The sequence below is a fragment of the Littorina saxatilis genome, linkage group LG11 (genome assembly GCF_037325665.1).
Source record: "Littorina saxatilis isolate snail1 linkage group LG11, US_GU_Lsax_2.0, whole genome shotgun sequence".
Lineage (NCBI taxonomy): Eukaryota > Metazoa > Mollusca > Gastropoda > Littorinimorpha > Littorinidae > Littorina > Littorina saxatilis.
The window spans coordinates 40,145,743-40,166,600 of record NC_090255.1 but is presented as its reverse complement, the minus strand read 5'-3'; the positions used below and the strand labels follow the sequence as shown (position 1 = coordinate 40,166,600).

The 20,858-nt window shown below is 43.0% G+C and overlaps 1 protein-coding gene and 1 long non-coding RNA gene across 2 annotated transcripts in view; both read left to right on the top strand.

Annotated features, from left to right (window-relative positions):
• LOC138980731 (uncharacterized) overlaps positions 1-10,953 on the top strand; it is a 55,772-nt gene extending 44,819 nt beyond the window's left edge. The window contains exons 2-4 of the mRNA XM_070353636.1: positions 2,104-2,175; positions 6,622-6,657; positions 7,894-10,953. Coding sequence (XP_070209737.1) covers positions 2,104-2,175; positions 6,622-6,657; positions 7,894-7,898 — 113 coding nt within the window. The 3' untranslated portion in view covers positions 7,899-10,953. The remainder of the gene's footprint in view (positions 1-2,103; positions 2,176-6,621; positions 6,658-7,893) is intronic.
• Positions 10,954-10,986: 33 nt separating this feature from the next.
• On the top strand, positions 10,987-15,414 carry LOC138980450 (uncharacterized). The gene is made up of 2 exons (XR_011460331.1): positions 10,987-11,618; positions 11,685-15,414. It is a non-coding gene; the product is annotated as an uncharacterized lncRNA (long non-coding RNA).
• The last annotated feature ends 5,444 nt before the right edge of the window (positions 15,415-20,858 follow it).

Here is a 20,858-nt window from a genome sequence, read left to right as displayed (position 1 = left end):
AAAGCAAACAGTCTACTACCCAAACTGATGACTTTCTTACATTTCCCAGGGGCTCACATCCATAAATAAATCCCTGGGCCTTGAATATGTGCGCGATATAAATTGCATAAATTAAAAATAAAAAAATAAATCCCTGCGCTTAGAACTGTACCCACGGAATACGCGCGATATAAGCCTCATATTGATTGATTGATTGATTGAGAGGTGGCATAGGACAAATGTCCTGGACAATGCAAAAGTGATAGGACATTATTTTGTCCTGAACAAAAATAATTCTATAGGACATTTTTTTTCTCGCAACAAAACGTAAATTTAATTAAACTTGTCTAGTTTCTTGTCACAAAGGTAAAAGAACAAATAACAAAATTTCTTGGCAAAAAGGTAACAGAACAAATCAAAGTAATAAAACGTGGTGTTCTGTCTCTGAGCTAATGACGACAATTCACTGTGATTGTTTCGGCGGCATGTTGCTTTTTCGAGAAGAAAAAAAACCGCGAAGGGAGGCAACTGTCAACCGGTTTGGAGCATTCAGAGTTGCGACCCTTGGAAGCTCTTCTCTATAAAATGCACATAAAGTCTCCCCAAGTTTCGTCTGCTTGGAGAGACACATCGCTTCGCAAAACATCGATAAAATAGCAAATCAAACTACTGTAAATTGGAAAGTACTGACAATGTCCGGATCAAATGAAAGCATAATCGGTAATCTTGACCTTTAGCGTGTTAAATTCATAGCTCACAATCCAGAGGCATTTAAGTCTCCAAAATGATTTGTAGAACCTGCACTTGTAATCATAACAAGTCATTTTAGATCCCTTTGAAGTTACGGAATGAACTCCGATGAACTGTACGAATGGATTTTGTTTACATGTGTCAAAGAAGGAATTATCCGTATTATCAGACAAGGGAGACAACTCTTTCGTGTAAATGATGTCCCATGGTTGACAACGTACGCCATTTTCGGTGCATTTTCGTCGATTGAACAACCAAATTAATTAATTATGCTTAAGTTTGAAGCTCAATCCGTCAATTAATTTCACGACAAATGTTCTTTGGCTTGCTTACATGGACTTGTATCAAAAATAAGTAAAGAAAGTCACTGGATTCTCAGCTATGAATTTAACACGCTAAAGTTCAAGATTACCGCATAATTGGACAATGACCACTTTGTGACAAAAACAATGAAAAATGTATGGGACATTTGGAAAAAATATCCGTGTATGTCCGACGTGGATGTGAGCCCCTGAAATGTCCTTGTGCATCCGTGGCAGTGTAATATGTTTGTATCAATTGTTGTGTTACAGTGTGGCAGTGTAATATGTGTGTATCAATTGTTGTGTTACAGTGTGGCAGTGTAATATGTGTGTATCAATTGTTGTGTTACAGTGTGGCAGTGTAATATGTGTGTATCAATTGTTGTGTTACAGTGTGGCAGTGTAATATTATGTGTGTATCAATTGTTATGTTACAGTGTGGCAGTGTACTATTATGTGTGTATCAATTGTTGTGTTACAGTGTGGCAGTGTAATATTATGTGTGTATCAATTGTTGTGTTACAGTGTGGCAGTGTAATATTATGTGTGTATCAATTGCTGTGTTACAGTGTGGCAGTGTAATATGTGTGTTTCAATTGTTTTGTTACATTGTGGCAGTGTGATTTAGTGTGCATCAGTGGCAGTGTAATATTATGTGTGTATCAATTGTGTTACAGTGTGGCAGTGTAATATGTTTGTATCAATTGCTGTGTTACAGTGTGGCAGTGTAATATGTGTGTTTCAATTGTTGTGTTACAGTGAGGCAGTGTAATAGTATGTGTGTATCAATTGTTGTGTTACAGTGTGCATCAGTGGCAGTGTAATATTATGTGTGTATCAATTGCTGTGTTACAGTGTGGCAGTGTAATATGTGTGTTTCAATTGTTTTGTTACATTGTGGCAGTGTAATATCATGTGTGTATCAATTGTTTTGTTACTGTGTGGCAGTGTAATATTATGTGTGTATCAATTGTTGTGTTACAGTGTGGCAGTGTAATATTATGTGTGTATCAATTGTTGTGTTACAGTGTGGCAGTGTAATATTATGTGTGTATCAATTGTTGTGTTACAGTGGGGGACACAGACAAAGGCCCGAGTTCTTCAAACAAAGCGGACATACCATCGTTACCTAGCAACAACACACGTGAGTGCCACTTATAACATAATAATAATTAATTAGAAGTGCAATGCCAAGGCACTGCATACCCCCAGTGAAGGACAAATCCGTTCTCTCTCTCTCTCTCTCTCTCTCTCTCTCTCTCTCTCTCTCTCTCTCTCTCTCTCTCTCTCTCTCTCTCTCTCTCTCTCTCTCTCTCTCTCTCTCTCTCTCTCTCTCTCTCTCTCTCTCTCTCTCTCTCTCTCTCTCTCTCTCTCTCTCTCTCTCTCTCTCTCTCAGCGGTTATTATTTGTATCCATCATTCAGCCTTTGATCAACAGATCCGAAACAGATGAACTGCTAACGTTTCTAAATCAAGCATCACAGTACAAGAACAGACAGTTATTGACAAATCAAAACAATCGCTGTACCTTCGACCTATCATTTTACAAGAAGCATCATCGTGAGATACGTTGTCAGCCATCGTTATTATTTGTCTGTTATGTTTCCTGAATGACTGATTGGGCAAAAGTCTAGTAAACTTTTCGTATTGTCCACAATCGTACGTATCTGGTTTTTGTTCTTATTCAACATTTGATAACAGTATTCAGTGCTTGTTTTTAGTATCCGCCGTCCTTAATGTACGTTAGTATCCTCCGAAATCGGCCTATGGCTGCCTAAATGGCGGGATAGAAACGGCCATCCACGTAAAACCCGAATCCTGTATAAAACACGAGTGTAGCCTACGTGGGAGTTTCCGACCATGAACGCAGAAGAAAAAGAAGACGTGCGTTTGTATTTACACATATCCGTGCGTGTTTGATGTATTCACCAATTTTCGTGTACGACGACAATATTCTCCAAGATTACAACTTGTGGTCAATATTCACCAGTCTCACTGCTTCAGATTTCACACAGTAAGGCGCGAGAAATGTTTGTTTTTTCTTTCTTTTTTTTTGTATTTGCCAAGCACATCATTGTGGGGCTTTTAATCAATAAAATGCATCCGTCTACAATGTATCATCATTCATCTTTCAACATGTATAATAAATATGTAAATGGCAAGTATACAAGACACAACATTAGGACATAACAGACAGACGGGCATATAACATACTGTTCGCCTGCAAGTAAGGCTGGAGCATAACATAACATGCAGATTCTTTTACTGATAAAAAGAAAGAGAGAGAAAGAGAGAAATCTCTTTTATACAGTATCTCCAATTCACTATTCTCAGCACTTGCAGTGGCGTGATTAATTGGAACTTAACATAGATTGAGAGCCATGGGGGGAGGGGGGGGGGGGGCTGAGAGAGTGAGGACCACAATTCTCGTTCTCACAGAGCGAATTTGGGACACGTCGGGCGTAAAAGTAGAATGAATGGCGGTAAATTGAATTTGTTCTCGTGTAATCTGTGGGCTTCAGTTGCTGTGCGTATCTGCCTATTCACTAAGAACAGATTGTAGTCTCTGCTAGGAGGTAAATTGAGTACCATAGGAGATTCTATGTCGTTGTTATTGTTGACAAAATTTGCTTTAAGTTAAGTTTTATAAGCAGTGGGATGTCTCATTATGGTATCATGTCTCATGGTGTTTTTGTGTGTGGTTTTTTTGGTTGTTGTTTTTTAACAGAGAATTAGATTAATGCTAAAATCTTTGTCGCATGACCCCCTGGGTTCTTCAGACACACACAAAAAAATAATGATAATAATAAAACAAAAACAAAAAAATGATTAAAAAAAAGCATTATTTGTATAATAACAAAAATAAGCAACATTGCTGCTATTTTTTGGTGTGCTGCTTGAGCCTTTGAAATAGTGTTGCCTTGCCTTGTTTTAAAGGTTTAGGACTAGAGTCAAGAGGTGTGTCTTATCGTCAAACTACTAGTCTGGTAGCCGGCTCAGTTGGTAGAGCATTGGAATTGTAATCCTCGAGTCACTGGTTCAAAACCCCGGACGGGACAAACAGTGGTCAACTTAATGTGAGGATTCAGAGACAGTATCCATGTCCCATCCGTGACACTGCCGTGACACGTAAAAGATCTTGGTCATTCTGCCAAAAGTGGCCTGAACACGTTTACTTTCATGTCTTCTTCTTCTTCTTCTTCCATATTGTGACCACGGTCATTTAGGCTGACCATTATGTCACATTGTGGAGGGTTGCAGATTTCAAAGAGTGAAAAAAAAAAAAAAAAAAAAAAAAAAAAAAAAGCCTAGCTAGAATCTATTGGGGGCTGGGGAGTTCCTGCACAATGCAGGAACTCGACTCCTGCGCAATGCAGGAGTCTGGGGCCTGGGGGTGTGAGAGGAGGAGGGATGAAGGGGTCTCGTTCCAGTCCCTGATTGTTCTTGGGAGGAAGCAGTTCTTTCTGTAGTTTGTTCTCGCTGGGATCCGCTTGAATTGCTGTCTCTCTGTGGGGACTCCTCTTCTAGCCCTTGGGGCGAGTAGGTGTAGCTCCTCGCACCTCTCATGTGCGGATCCCGATGTGATCTTCTTCAGCATGGAGAGCCTGGCCTCTTTCCTGCGTTCTTCTAGCGAGGGCCACTCTAGTTCGTTGAGCATGTCGTCCACGCTGGCCGTTTGTTTGTGTCTGTTGAGAACAAAACGGGCTGCCCTACGCTGCACTTTTTCAATCTGACTGACCTCTTTGATCTTGTGCGGGTCCCAGACTGTGCAAGCGTACTCGACTATTGGTCGGACAAGTGATTTGTAGGCTAGTTCTTTTGTCTTTGGAGATCCGATTTTCAGATTTCTCCTCAGCATGCCTAGTGCACTGTTGGCTTTGGCACACACGTTGTTGATGTGTTTGTCCCAACCTGCATCTTTCTGAATGGTGACGCCCAGGTATTTGATGGCGTCCACCGACTCCAGCTGGTGGTCATGGAGCACGTAGTCGTGGGGCTTGGTTGTTCTGCTTCGAGTCATTGGGAGGGTGTTGCATTTGTCAGGATGGAATGACATTTCCCACTCTTCTTCCCATGCTTCTAAGCTCCGCAGATCGTCCTGGAGACTCTCGTGGTCTTGTTGAGAAGTCACTGGCCTGTTCAGCATGGTGTCGTCTGCAAACAGGCGCGAGCTTGAAGTGACTCTGTCCGGTAGGTCGTTGATGTAGGCTAGGAAGAGGCATGGGCCCAGCACAGATCCTTGGGGTACTCCTGACTTGACGTCAGTATAGTCAGACTCTGCCCCTTCCACGACGACTGACTGGCGGCGCCCACTGAGGAAGCTCCCGATCCAGTCGTTGACCTTTCCTCGGACACCATAGTGGTGGAGTTTATGGCACAGTAAACTGTGGTTGACTTTATCAAATGCCTTGGCAAAATCCATGACAACTATATTAGTCTGGAGGCTTTTTTCTAAGTTGGTTGTGAGTTCCTCAAAGAGTTCAAGCAGTTGGGTTTCACATGAACGACCTTTTCATGTGTAGTGGTGTAGTGTAGTGTGTAGGTGGAACTCTCACACATGCATACAACACGTACTAACACAGCTAGTGTGTTTCAGGACACTGTAAGGGTTCTTTTCTTTGGAGGTATCGTACATTGCTTACATGGGTAATCGTGCAGCCATCTTGTCTGTCTTATTACCGGGTCTGCCTTAATACCGGAATCTAGTAGAACTACATTATCACTGGCTTACAACTATCAGGTACAGAAACCAGTTTCAGATTGAGGACACTACATCCCTCCTTACCTTAGAATTAAACTTCATGCTTATTCAGTAAGTATACACAGATTACTTTATCGAGCTGCTGCATAATTCTGAAATAAGCATGAAGTTTAATTCTAAGGTAAGGAGGGATGTCGTGTCCTCAATCTGAAACTGGTTTCTGTACCTGATAGTTGTAAGCCAGTGATAATGTAGTTCTACTAGATTATCACTGGCTTACAACTATCAGGTACATAAACCAGTTTCAGATTGAGGACACTACATCATGTTCATTACTTATTGCCCCATCACTGAGAAGTTCGGGTTGCTTCCTCCCATTGGAAAGCTAGCAGCAACGATTCTTGTTGATGCTTGCTTTCCACTAAAGGAAGCATTCCGAACTGATCATGATTGTAACCAGGGTTTCATTTACTAGTGCGCCCTGCGCCATTGGTGCATTAAATCTGAAAATGTCCCATCACAATTTGCGTCAGTGCGTCAAAGGGCGCATTGAGATTACATACCACTGCGCCACCAAAAGTACACTTTACCGGCATCACTGAGATCACGCACACACACACACACACACACACACACACACACACACACACACACACACACACAGATAACACGATCATAGCAGCTAATTCTCAGATAGCTCCATTTTGCATCTTTAGTCAAAACGTGTACAGGCCTCTTTGGTGCTTCTTGCCTTAGACTATGTCCCATTGGAATTTGGTTGAGGGGGACAAATGTCCCATTGCCTTTTTCTCCCAGGTTAAACCCTGTTGTAACATTAAAGTATTTAAATGAACACTTGTTGAAAGACATTTGTTTGATTGTTTTTCAGAGTCATCCGACACCACGACACCAACTCGCACAGAAAGTGAGTACACAGTTCACGCACACTCACTGTGTTTGTTTGTGTGTGTGTGTGTGTGTGTGTGTGTGTGTGTGTGTGTGTGTGTGTGTGTGTGTGTGTGTGTGTGTGTGTGTGTGTGTGTGTGTGTGTGTGTGTGTGTGTGTGTGTGTGTGTGTGAGGGGAGACCGAGAGGGGTCTCTAACAATGACAAGCTTTTTAGGAGAACTACATAACCGGCAGTTGTTAATAAATGTGTTTTTTTTCTTGTTATTGATTTTTCATATAATTATACTGTATTTATCTATCACTTTCTTTCTTTCTTTCTTTCCTTCTTTCTTTTTCCTCTTTCCTTCTTCCTATCTGTCTTTTTCCTTCATTCCTAAAGTTATTTTTATATTTATCTATGTATGTAATGTATTTATTTTTGTATCTATTGATGAAAACGTGTTTATTATTGTATTCATTTAAATATTCGTGTACTGTTTGGTTAGAATACGACTTTTCAGCTTTGTTTATAAGCGAGCGGGTTAGCGTTCAGAATGAAGCCGAACAGGGTCAACAAGGAGGCTGCTGTTACCCCCCCCCCTCACACACACACACGCATGAACACACACACACACACACACACACATACGCACGCACACACGCTCGCTTTCATGCACGGTGACTGGGTATGTGTACACAAAGAAGGTCTGTATGTTAAATGTGTATCACTGTGTTTAGTTTCGTCATTTGCACCATATATGTATAAGGCATTGGACGAAAATTGGTTGACATTGATACCAGCGTAACCGCTCATATTATGTGAAGGTGTACCGGCACGGTTGGCCTAGTGGTAAGGCGTCCGCCCCGTGATCGGGAGGTCGTGGGTTCGAACCCCGGCCGGGTCATACCTAAGACTTTAAAATTGGCAATCTAGTGGCTGCTCCGCCTGGCGTCTGGCATTATGGGGTTAGTGCTAGGACTGGTTGGTCCGGTGTCAGAATAATGTGACTGGGTGAGACATGAAGCCTGTGCTGCGACTTCTGTCTTGTGTGTGGCGCACGTTATATGTCAAATCAGCACCGCCCTGATAATGGCCCTTCGTGGTCGGCTGGGCGTTAAGCAAACAAACAAACAAACAAACAAACAAACAAACAAACAAACAAACAAACATGTGAAGGTGTATGTGTCCCTCTCCCTCTCCGTGTTACTTATGTGAACAGAGACATTAACTGCCTACCACTTCCAATCCTCCTATCTCTGTTCTGTATGTTCCAGGTTGAGTCCCCATAGCGTTGTCACGTGACAAGACCAGAGCTCAAAGCGAGACCCAAAGGCGTAACATTGGTGTGACGTCACTTTTAATTTTGCGTGGCAGTTGTGACGTCTTCACGTTTTTACGTCATATTTCAGGTCTAAAAGACATGGCTGCAAAATGTTGACTGCCTGGTGAGCTGAAACAGTTAGAGTGACAGGGACGGAAGTTTGACGTTGTTGAGGTGTCTGACCTGACGTCGGTTGCCCAAAATTGTGGTGGTGCTCTGGTGTACTGTGGCAACCCTAGACTTCACGTTATGAAGGTTGAAAGTCAGGCACCTTCTGGCAAGCACATTCACACGCCTGCTGACTAGTTGGAACGTCATGAGAATAGGTCACGTGGTCGTTTCGCTTGACCGCACGTGCCAGACCAAGTCCCTGGTTGTGGACATTTCTACAGAACTTCTGAACACATGTGGAAACAATTTCTAAACACACGAAGACAGGGGAGTTGTGAGGTCATTAATTTTGTGCAGATCTTCTGAACACGTGCTGAAAGCTTTTCTTACACACATGGAGACGGAATTATGAAGGCATTTCTACAGAACTTCTAAACACAGTGGGCATCCAGATGGTGAACGACTTTCTAAACAACTGCAGACCGAGTTTCCAAGTACACATGTAAACGGAATTGATAAAGGCATGTTGAAAGAATTTCAAAATACATCATCACAGACATGTGAAGACATTTCTACAGAACTTATAAACACATGTTGACAGAAATGAAAAACAAATGCAAACAGAGTTTCCAATTCCAAGTACATGCGCAGACAGTTAGCACGAGTGGAAACTAAAACATTAAACGTATGAAGACGAAATTTTCAAACACATTTTGACAGAATTTTCTACCGTGTTTTCGGGTTGGACAATATTATGAATGCGGTATTAAACACAAACATACTATCAGGATTCTTGATATGAACAAAAACAATCGCGGTATTACATGCCTTTCTGTGGAATCTGTCTACTGTGCAAGACGTTTAGATCAACACCATAATGTCCCTCTCCGCACCAAACTCTATGGGAGCAGACAAGACCTGGAAGCCACGACGTCATTCGTCTCGCAGACTAAACTGATGGTGTGACGGCGAACGCAAGAAGAAGAAGAAACACCATAAATTATGGCATACAAGAACCTTTACCTTGACACGAGGGAATGGACATCATGAAGGATCGACATATATCTATACATCTATATTTGAGGACGCTAGGATATGCTAGAATCTTCTTCTTCTTCTTCGTACGACGGTTGTGTCAGACTCGGAATCTGGAGGATGCCATGAACATGGACGTTCTTTCCAGGTCCTCCAGTGCTCCCCACATTTTGGTCCTCAGATCTGTTGGGTCAGGCCATGTCTGGATCCGCAGTTGGTCGAGGAGGGGACATGCTTGGAGAACATGTTCTGGAGTCTGATCTCCCTCTCCACAGTCACATGTGGCAGACTCTGCTACACCTATCCTCCTTAGGTGTGCTTTGAGGCAGCAGTGTCCAGTGCGGAGGCGGAAGATGATAGCCTGCTCAGCACGGCTTAGGAGATGGAGGGGGTCTTTTTGTGGCTTGTAGCCAGAAGTTTTGTTGGTGAATTTCTCTTTCCATCTGTGTTTTATGAGGGTCTTTGCCTCTCGATATGACTGGCAGTGGTTTGGCTGTTCCATCTTGCTGCCATTCTTGGCGAGCTCGTCTGCTAGAATCAAAACTGTACTCACCTCAACAAAAGACAAATTTCGAAAATAACTCTGTCGGGTTTGTATGGGTTATGAAAGGGTGAATATCCTTGCTTTTACTAGGACGAACATTGGAGGGGCCAATCACTAGCAAGGGGTGTGTCTGAAACACGAGGACAGGAGCACTTCTGAATTTATTTGTCCGAGAAAAAGCAAGGGTATTCACTCTTCCACAACCCAAACAATCCAGATAGAGTTCTTTCCGAAAATCGTCTTCTGGCTTGACTTAAAAAGATTTCTTGTCCATATGTCATTTGTCATCTTTATATAAACTTTACTTATGTCACGCAGAAATCCAAAGCAGATACACTAATAACGTTCCAAATTCTACAATAAAAAAAATAAAAAAGGATAGTTTTTGGAATGTTTACACACAAAACAATACATTATTTTTTTTTTCGTATTGTCGATAAGTGAACATTTCATAACTGTTTGTGTTTTTGATTCTTTATATAATGTCAGTTTATATCTTTAGTCAGGCCAATGATAAGGCTAGTCTAGGTTTTATTGTTTTAGATGTTAACCTACTCACTAGTAGTCATTTGGTATTGAAGTTATGCCGTTTTTGAAAAGGGGGCTTTATTGTGTTCGGCCGCTATTCTGGTCACTGCTTCCTTCCCACCCCAAACACCAACCTCTTATGCCTTCTTGTATTGCATCCACGGACATTCCGGTCAATTGCATGGGTGGGATTCTTCCGGTATATGCCGGAAATCCGGATTCGATTATGGCCTTTTTTGGGGGTCTTTTTCTTTTGTCTTTTTTTTGTTTGTGTGTGGTTCGGTTCAGGATTCATGGCATTGTTGAGTCCCACCATTCAATTGTGTGTTAATCAGTGTGCAGTGAATCATAGACATTGTTGAGTCCCACCATTCAAGTGTGTGTTAATCAGTGTACAGTGAATCATAGAAACGATCATCGTCATCACGAGAAATGACACAGTGCTTCGTGTACAGAGTCACTGCTCATGAAGAGATCACTGAATGGCTTTTGATTGACATCACAACTATTATGTTCATTCTTACTGCATGACAAATTGACGAAAACAGAATCGTCATAGCATCTATCGTCACCACTTGACATTGCCATGTAACCTGGGCGCAAAAAGTAAATTACCAGGTTACAGTTCACAAGCAGAATATAACTGCATCGAAGTTCTTGGGTTTTTTTGTTTTTGTTTTACTGCACCGAAGTTGGAAGTGATTTGAAAATGGAAAAAAATCTAGTCATCGTTCTAAAAACAACTGCATTAAATGATCTTCTTTTGGCCCAGGGGCGGATCACATCCTTTTCAAGGGGGGGGGGGGGGGGGTTCCATACTTTTGGGGGTACAATTTTGATGAAAATCAAGGAAAATGGAACAATCTGGTGCAATCTGAGCATAAGTTTTTCTTTATTTTCCCTTCTTTTTTTAGGCTAGGGGGGGGGGGGGGGGTCCGGAAACCCCCCCTGGATCCGCCCCTGTGTTATGTGGTACCGGGCCAGTGAAGTTTCTGGCGGGCTAGTGACTTTCTTGAAGTTACTCGCCCGGCTGGCGAGTGAACATTTTGAGATATTTGGCCCTCCCTGTCTTGATATCAACCCTCTGGCTTCTCTTGGTAGTACAGTCGAACCTATCTATAGGGACCGACCAATAGCGGTCGTTAGACGGGTGGTCGCTATGGAAAGGTGGATTATATAGAAGAACAACTCGTCTGAGATCCTTGGGAATGGTCGTTGTGGGAAGGTGGTCGCTTTAGGAAGGTGAACGCAAGAGCAGGTTCGACTGTAGTTGATTAGTTCTCACCACATTATACGAGTTGTTGGTTCACACTGCGTGCCTGTAGCATAAGGATTCAAGACGCTTTCCCGCTGAATGACTCGGTTCACCTTCGCATATCTGACCTGGCTTCTACGTGGGATAAGGTGATTCCTCCACTGGGACACATACCTACAGTCAACATCCTGGGTGCTATATGTAGGTGGAATAAGGTGATTCCTCCACTGGGACACATACCTACAGTCAACATCCAGGGTGCTATCTGTAGGTGCAAAATGAAAATAGCTACATTGTTTCATGGACGACCTTGCATAAAAAAAGCAAAGTGCGCTGGCAAAAATATCGATTGCAAATAGACGTCTAAACTTGGGGTGGACCCAGTTTCGCCAGTGTGAGACACGTGTGGTCTGACCACCATGCGCACTCCGGCTCCGTGGTTTACACACACACACACACACACACTCAAACACACGCACACTCAAACACACACAAACACACACACGCACACTAACACACACACAAATACACAAATATACACACACACACACACTCAAACACATTCACACGCACACACACTAACACACACACGCACACACACATGCACACACTCCCTCTCTCTCAAGATCTACTACAATCTGAAGAAAGCGGGTCTTAGAAAGGGTGAAGTCTTGGAATGATGCATATTGACAGAAAATCTGGAAAACTCGGCTTTCAAAAGAAGATTGGTCTTACAAGATTTCCTCCGTACCGGTGTAACACGAGAAAATTACTCCCACGAGATTTTTACTCCGGAGTAAACATTTCGTACGAAAAAGTTACTCCCTTTACGAAAAAAGCACTCCCCCATTTCACGAGAAAATTACTCCTCAAGACAGGTGAGTTCCGAGTAAACATTTCGTACAAAACTGTTACTCCCATGACGAGTGAATAACGAATAAATTACTTCACCCAAACACAAGCAATTTCACTTCCCATGCCAGGTGTACGACATTTTTACTCCCTTGTCCCCTGTTAGTCTTGGTGGTGGAAGGAGGGTAGCGCGACATTCGTGTGCGCGAGATCACTTATTGGCATTATCCCTTCGCCCGCATCCCATTTTTGCGTACGGGATTTTTACTGGAAGTAAAAACAAGTCGCGTAAGGCGAAAATACAATATTTAGTCAAGTAGCTGTCGAACTCACAGAATGAAACTGAACGCAATGCCATTTTTCAGCAAGACCGTATACTCGTAGCATCGTCAGTCCACCGCTCATGGCAAAGGCAGTGAAATTGACAAGAAGAGCGGGGTAGTAGTTGCGCTAAGAAGGATAGCACGCGTTTCTGTACCTCTCTTTGTTTTAACTTTCTGAGCGTGTTTTTAATCCAAACATATCATATCTATATGTTTTTGGAATCAGGAACCGACAAGGAATAAGATGAAAGTGTTTTTAAATTGATTTCGACAATTTAATTTTGATAATAATTTTTATATATTTAATTTTCAGAGCTTGTTTTTAATCCGAATATAACATATTTATATGTTTTTGGAATCGGCAAATGATGGAGAATAAGATAAACGTAAATTTGGATCGTTTTATAAAAATTTTTTTTTTTTTTACAATTTTCAGATTTTTAATGACCAAAGTTATCAATTAATTTTTAAGCCACCAAGCTGAAATGCAATACCGAAGTCAGGGCTTCGTCGAAGATTACTTGACCAAAATTTCAACCAATTTGGTTGAAAAATGAGGGCGTGACAGTGCCGCCTCAACTTTCACGAAAAGCCGGATATGACGTCATCAAAGACATTTATCAAAAAAATGAAAAAAACGTTCAGGGATTTCATACCCAGGAACTCTCATGTCAAATTTCATAAAGATCGGTCCAGTAGTTTAGTCTGAATCGCTCTACACACACACACACACACACACACACACACACACACACACACACACACACACACATGCACAGACACACATACACCACGACCCTCGTTTCGATTCCCCCTCGATGTTAAAATATTTAGTCAAAACTTGACTAAATATAAAAAATGGGGAGTAAAAATTTCGTGGAGGGAGTAATTTTGTCGTGCCTTGGGGAGTTCTTTTCTCGTACGAAAAGTGTACTCGGAGTAAGAATTTCGTACGAAATATTTACTCCGGAGTAAATTTTTCGTGGAGTAAAAATTTCGTGTTACGCCAGCTTCTGGCACAAGACTCTGGACACTGTCAGCTATTCTACCCTCTCCTTGTGTACGACACTGCCATGATATTGTACTTTTTTGTACGTAATATGAACAGAAGTCAAACGGAGAATGCCTTGGTTCTTTTGTATTACTTTCTACAACTTTTTTTAAAAACCTCCTTTTGTATTACTTGGTACATTTTTGGTACACGATGTTCAACCTTTGAGATCAGCTGCATGACGGCATCTTTTGTACGATTATCACAGCGGGTGTGTGTGATGCGTGTATTGAGTATATCGGTCTGTGTGTCTCACTATGTCTGTCTATCCGTCTGTCTGTATATCTCACTATGTCGGTCTGTCCGTCTCACTATGTCTGTATATCTCACTATGTCTGTCTGTATGTCTCACTATGTCTGTCTGTATATCTCACTATGTCTGTCTGTATATCTCACTATGTCTGTCTGTATGTCTCACTATGTCTGTCTGTATATCTCACTATGTCTGTCTGTATGTCTCACTATGTCTGTCTGTATATCTCACTATGTCTGTCTGTATGTCTCACTATGTCTGTCTGTATATCTGTCCCTTCTGTCTGCTTCGTTGTGTGTCTGTGAGTACGATTGCACGTAAAGTATGTTCACTCTTAACTACAGTGTTCCACAGGTGAACACCGTTTTGTAACCAGCGTTGAACACGGTGAGACATAAATCATAGAGAATACTATATGGCTTGCTGTGTCATCAGATTTAAACGAGTTGATTTTTTTAGATATTGAAATCCGAGCTTTTTATTACTTGACTCGAAAAAGCAACGAGTGTAAATTCGATATGACACAGCAAGCCATGTAGTATTCTGTTAATCCCACATACTAGGCTATACTTGCGTATCTTTTGCTCCAAACATCCTGCAGTCGAAGTGTCCAAATTGATCTCTTCAAAAGCCTCGTGACATCTTTGACGTCAAAGCAAAAGGACGTCACTCTAGAAAGTATAGCGTGACGTGTACGTTCTCAAAATTCGTCAAGGGGAAACAACAAGCTTAAAAGTGTTCCCAGAGTTACGTTTGTCTCGGTGACGTGGTCATCATGAGCAATGGAAAATTAAGTCACCGCCAGACTAGTTTGGCACGACCTCATTTACATAATATGCACACGTGTGATTATATGGTTTAGTTATTATGGGTGGTCTCCCTCACGTATGTAGGATAAAGTACATTATTCTATTGGCAAAAGTAGCGCACATGGCTAAACACTAGTACTTAGAATTATGCACTATGTCTCACTGTCTTCAAAACTGGTTATAAAAAGTGTGTTCAAAAGTAGAACTCTTCAATCTAGAGTGTTGATTGTGTGTGTGCCTGATGTACCTTATTTGAGAGTGATGAGCGGAGTTACAAGGCGTTTGTCTGTTGCTTTGTGTCCATCTAATGTATTAAAACATTTTTTTTAAACTTTTGAATATTATGCTTCTTGTACATGTTCTTTTGTAGATTTTTTGGTAATCATTGCTATTTGTTCAAACTTGTTATACCTTCGCCTGTGTCTGATGGAAATAACTTGTACATACATCCCTTAGTATCCATCTGGTGGAAGTAACTTGTGTATACATCCCTCAGAATCCATCTGATGAAACAATGTGTTCGGGGAGAGGTTCCTTATATCTTGCCTTCAAATGTCAAACTAACGAAAATAAACGTTTTGTCTACAGTGCATTGCTTAACGCGCTGATTCTTTTCATTACTTTGTGTGTTGTGTCTGAATTGATGACGGCTCTGTTGACAGGTTGAGCGAATGTTTTTTGTATACTGGTTGATTAAAATACTTCTAATCTGCTGTTCTCTTGTTTCGTTTGATATGTGGTTGAGAGAACAGCTGACGACGGTCATGTAGACACGTTTACCCTGCTACAGGGACAGCACCTTCCTGGGAGGTCATTGGGTGGGATCAACTCTGGAACATGTAGTGAACATTCTCCAACGCATAGTATACAATTCATACAACGGTCATCAGCTGTTCTAACTACCGGTACCCCTGCCTGTACACACATAGAGTGATGTGTTTCAATGTTGTTTTATTTATATACAATTAAACACAATGAACAAAACAAGAAGAGCAAACGCTCGATCGAGTCACTTTCGCAGTTCTGAATATTATATGAGGCATCAGATGGACAGGAAGAAATTGCTATTCACAACACAATGAGTCACGTTCACATAAAATTTGAGCCCGGTCACTTTTATAGTTTCCGAGAAAAGCCCAACGTTAAGTTGTGTGTTGCCGAACAGAAAAGGCTAGTTATCTCCCTTGTTTTTCTGATAACGTTCGTAAAAGGCTACAGATGTAAATACTTTGATGTAAAGAATAATCCTACAAAGTTTCAATCACATCCGATGAACTTTGTCAAAGATATAAAATGTCTAATTTTTCCTTTGACGCTGACCTGTGACCTTGAAAAAGGTCAAAGGTCAACGAAACCATCGTTAAAGTGTAGAGGTCATTGGAGGTCACGACTAAACAAAATATGAGCCCGATCGCTTTGATAGTTTCCGAGAAAAGTCCAACGTTTGTTTGTTTGTTTGTTTATGTGTTGCTTAACGTCCAGCCGACTACGCAGAGCCATATCAGGACGAGGAAGGGGGGGATGAAGGGGGCCACTTGTCAAGCGATTCCTGTTTACAAATGCACTAACCCATTACTTGTGTCCCAGCAGGCTTTAGTAAAACTAAATTAATACCTACTGGAAGATTACCAGTTTCCAGTATGTTAAAATAGGCATTACCTATCTACTGCTGGACTTACATCAGAACACTAACAGATTAAACTATACATGAATCGCGAGGCAAGAGAAGAGATTTTTGGAAAAAATACAGGTGAATGAGCAAGAAGGCAGAAAAAAGAAAAGAATTCATGAAGAAAAAGAGAGCATGACAGGAAAGGGGAACCAAAAATCTACCTAACAGCAAACTAGAAAGCTCCTGCGGTTCCAAAAACAGGAGGGGCCTTTAATTTCATAACCGCAGTGCCCCACTGCGGGAAGTCCAACGTTAAGGTGGTGTCTACGGACGGCCGGCCGGCCGGCCGGCCGGCCGGCCGGACAGACTAACACTGACCAATTACATAGAGTCACTTTTTCTCAAGTGACTCAATAAAACAACATTGAAACACATCACACAATGTGTGTACGGGCAGGGGTGCTTAGAACAGCTGATGACCGTTATATGAATTTAAAATCGAATAATGCAATAATTAATAAATGCGCTCATCTTATAAACAGTACTTTTGGGGAAGGAAAATCGGTGAGAGATTGATCTTTAATATATAAATATACATGTATATGTTTTAGGCACAGCCCATTACTCCCGCAGAGTGAGGTAGTTAGGCAGATTGACCTAAATGTGTCAGCCAGACACTATTAATGAATACAAGAGAGGGGGGGGGGTATTTTGGATTAGCTAGGGACCATTTCCTTAATGTACTCAGCGAATATAACATTTGACAGCACGGAAATAAATGTGTGTGGAGGGGGGGCGGAAGAGAGAGAGAGAGAGACTAATTGCTAACGACTGTTCTATAAATGTATCCATTCCATGTACAGTATAGTACACAGCACTTTACAGGGAAACTGGGTGGTGGTGGGTAGAACATTTAACGGCCTATTTCGAAAAACACTTAGCTTCGTATAAAACACACAGAACCTTTAGAGAAAAGTCGGGGATCTGGAAAAAAACATGTGACTATTATTTTGATGCGCTCAGCTTACAATCTTGTAGGCCCACTTTTGTTACATTTCAGTGCATGAAGGTCAAGGGATACAATGTGAAAATGAACTACATGCATACTGCTCTTTTAGCTGTCATTGGTGTACTGGTGATCATACTGACTAACTCATTTTAAGGCTTAATATCAATATATGCATATATAGACATACTCGTAATTGACATGTGTGTGTGTGTTTGGTTGGTTGGTGAGTGTGTGTGTTTGGTGTGTGTGTGTTTGGTGTGTGTGTGTTTGGTGTGTGTGTGTGCAAGTGACAACACCTACTTCAAGCAATTTCCGTTCGGATCACGGTACGTATACACGACCACACTTCATACAAACAACCTGTGTGTTCCTTCTGTCGTATTACACGTCACCGTATAATTATCTTCAAAATAAAAAACAAAACAAATTAACAGTAAACAAGCGTTATGTAAAGCCTGCACACAGCGTGTTGAAAAACACACAGTACTTTTGGCACCCAGGTGATAGCCGGTGCTAAGGGGGCAGAGAGGGGAGAGGGGGGAGGATGGGCGGTGCGGGTGAGAGGGGGGGTGGGGTAAAACAGCTGACGACTGTTACAGAAATGCACTCAGCCGGGCGGCGTCCTCAGACTGGCTATAACGACAGAAAAGGCTTGTCCCTGGCGTAATGATTCGGCAAGGGGCAATATCTGTGTAAATTACTGTCATTTCTTCCCGCAGTTACCATGGCAACAGACAGCAGAACTTGGGCCGCATCCAGCAAGTGATCATCATGTATCAGCGAGTCCCCTGGCTCCCTCGGGGGACAGCGGGTGACACTCATTATCAGCACACAATGCTCGGCCTAAAAAAAACCTCCCTGTTGTGAGAACTGTGATGTGGGGGGGGGGGGGGGGAGGAAGGGTTGAAGGGGGGTTCAAATCATCAGCAGACAATGCTCGGCCTCAAAAAGTCCTCCCTATAGTCAGACCTGTGGGGGGGGGGGGGGGGAGAGCGAAGGGAGGTCTGGGGGTGGGTGGGGGGTGACTAATTATCAGCACACAATGCACGGCCTCTGGGGGTGACTAATTATCATCACACAATGCTCGGCCTCAAAAAGCCCTCCCTATTGTGAGACCTGTGTTGTGGGGGGGGGGGGAGAGGGAAGGGAGGTCTGGGGGTGGGTGGTGGGTGACTAATTATCAGCACACAATGCACGGCCTCAAAAAGCCCTCCCTATTGTGAGACCTGTGTTGTGGGGGGGGGGAGAGGGAAGGGAGGTCTGGGGGTGGGTGGTGGGTGACTAATTATCAGCACACAATGCACGGCCTCAAAAAGCCCTCCCTATTGTGAGACCTGTGTTGTGGGGGGGATGGGGGAGAGAGCGAAGAGAGGTCGGGGGGGGGGGGGGGCACTTATTAACAGCACACAATGCTCGGCCTCAAAAAGCTCTCCCTATAGTCAGACCCTTGATGTGGCTAGGAGGGGGGGGGGAGGGAGGGGGAGAGGAAAGGGAGGTGGGGCGGAAAAGGAAGACGCAGGAGATTATTAATCACGATTCTATACTGGTTATTTACAGCTCCGACAAACAGGAAGGGGATGACGTTGGGAGATTATCAATCACGATTCTATACTGGTTCTTTACAGCTCTGACAAACAGGAAGGGTTGGCGTTGGGAGATTATTCATCACGATTCTATACTGGTTCTTTACAGCTCTGACAAACAGGAAGGGATGGCGTTGGGAGATTATTAATCACGATTCTATACTGGTTCTTTACAGCTCCGACAAACAGGAAGGGGATGACTCGACGTTGCGAGATTATCAATCACGATTCTATACTGGTTCTTTACAGCTCCGACAAACAGGAAGGGGATGACGTTGGGACATTATTAATCACGGAAGTGCGGGGGGGGGGGGGGGAGATGATAATCACATTTCACACTGCTTTTTAGAAGCTCTGTCGAGGCTGAAGGGGAGGGGTGAATTGGAAAACGCTAAGAGATAAATAAATCACTATATTTTATGCTGGTTCTTGGAAGTTTGGAACATGAGAGGGGAAGAAAGGGGGCAGGACGTTTCTCTTCTTCTTCTTCTTCTTCGTTCATGGGCTTAGACTCCCACGTTCACTCATGTTTTTAGCACGAGTGGATTTTTACGTGTATGACCGTTTTTACCCCGCCATTCAGGCAGCATACGCCGATTTCGGGGGAGGCATGCTGGGTATTTTCATGTTTCTATAACCCACCGAACTCTGACATGGATTACAGGATCTTTTCCGTGCGCACTTGGTCTTGTGCTTGCGTGTACACACGAAGGGGGTTAAGTCACTAACAGGTCTGCACATAAGTTGACCTGGGAGATCGGAAAAATCTCCACTCTTAACCCACCAGGCGGCAGCGACCGGGATTCGAACTCACGACCTCCCGATTAGGAGGCCGACGTCTTACCACTGCGCCACTGCGCCCGTCGGACGTTTCAAATCACTTGTATGATGCGTCTTTAAATCTCCGCCAAGTGGGAGAGGAGGTGGTACAAAAAGGCTGAGGTATGAATAAAGGCTATTCTGTACCGATCTTTGCCAAGCGGGAAGGTTGCGGGTGAGGGGGGGGGGGGGGGCAGCCCCAGGAGATGAAAATCACTATTATGTACTTATTTCTAAAAAGCTCAGGGGGGAGAGGGGGGGGGGGGCTAGAGATACTAGTTCTCCGTTAAGCGGGAGGGCAGAGAGGCAAAAGAGTAATAGTCATTTTTCTATACTGGTTATTAAAATCTCTTCCAAGCGGGAGAGGGAAGAAGGGTTGGAGGACGGCTAGCAGACAATCACTATTCGATACTTCTTAAAAGCTCCGCCAAACGGGAAGATGGGGAGAAAAAGTATGGGAGATTAAGAATTACTATTCTTTGTTGGCTCTGGAAAGCTCTGCAAAGTGCGAGAAAGGCGGTGTTGGGGGTGGGGGGAGTCTGGGAGATTAATAATTAATATTTTGTATTGGCTCTGGAAAGTTCTGCAAAGTGCGAGAAAGGCGGGGTTTGGGGGGGGAGGGGGGAGTCTGGGTGGCGGCTTGGGGATTATTGATCTCTGTGCCATACCAGTCTTTCAAAGTCTTGCGTTGCAGGAGCTGGTCAGGTAATAGTGAAATTAACAATCACATTGTACTACACTGCGACGGGAGATTGGGGGGGGGGGGGGGGGGTTATAAGCCGAGGGGAAGAAGGACTGAGATGGAAGGAATAGGGGCAGAGTAGACACTGATAACCACTTTAGTACAGCACACCAAACGTTCTGTCAAACAGGGGATGGGATCAGGGGTCCTTGAAAACCGTAACGAGCAGGAGATTCGTGGGGAGGTAACAGAGATTGATTTCAGCACTGAATGCTGGACCCTAAAAGCCCTGTGCAGCTATTTAGGTAGGGGAGGTAACAGGGATAGATTTCAGCACTGAATGCTGGACATAAAACCCTGTCCAGTGAGATAGGGAGGGGAGGTAACAGGGATAGATTTCAGCACTGAATGCTGGACCTAAAACCCTGTCCAGTGAGATAGGGAGGGGAGGT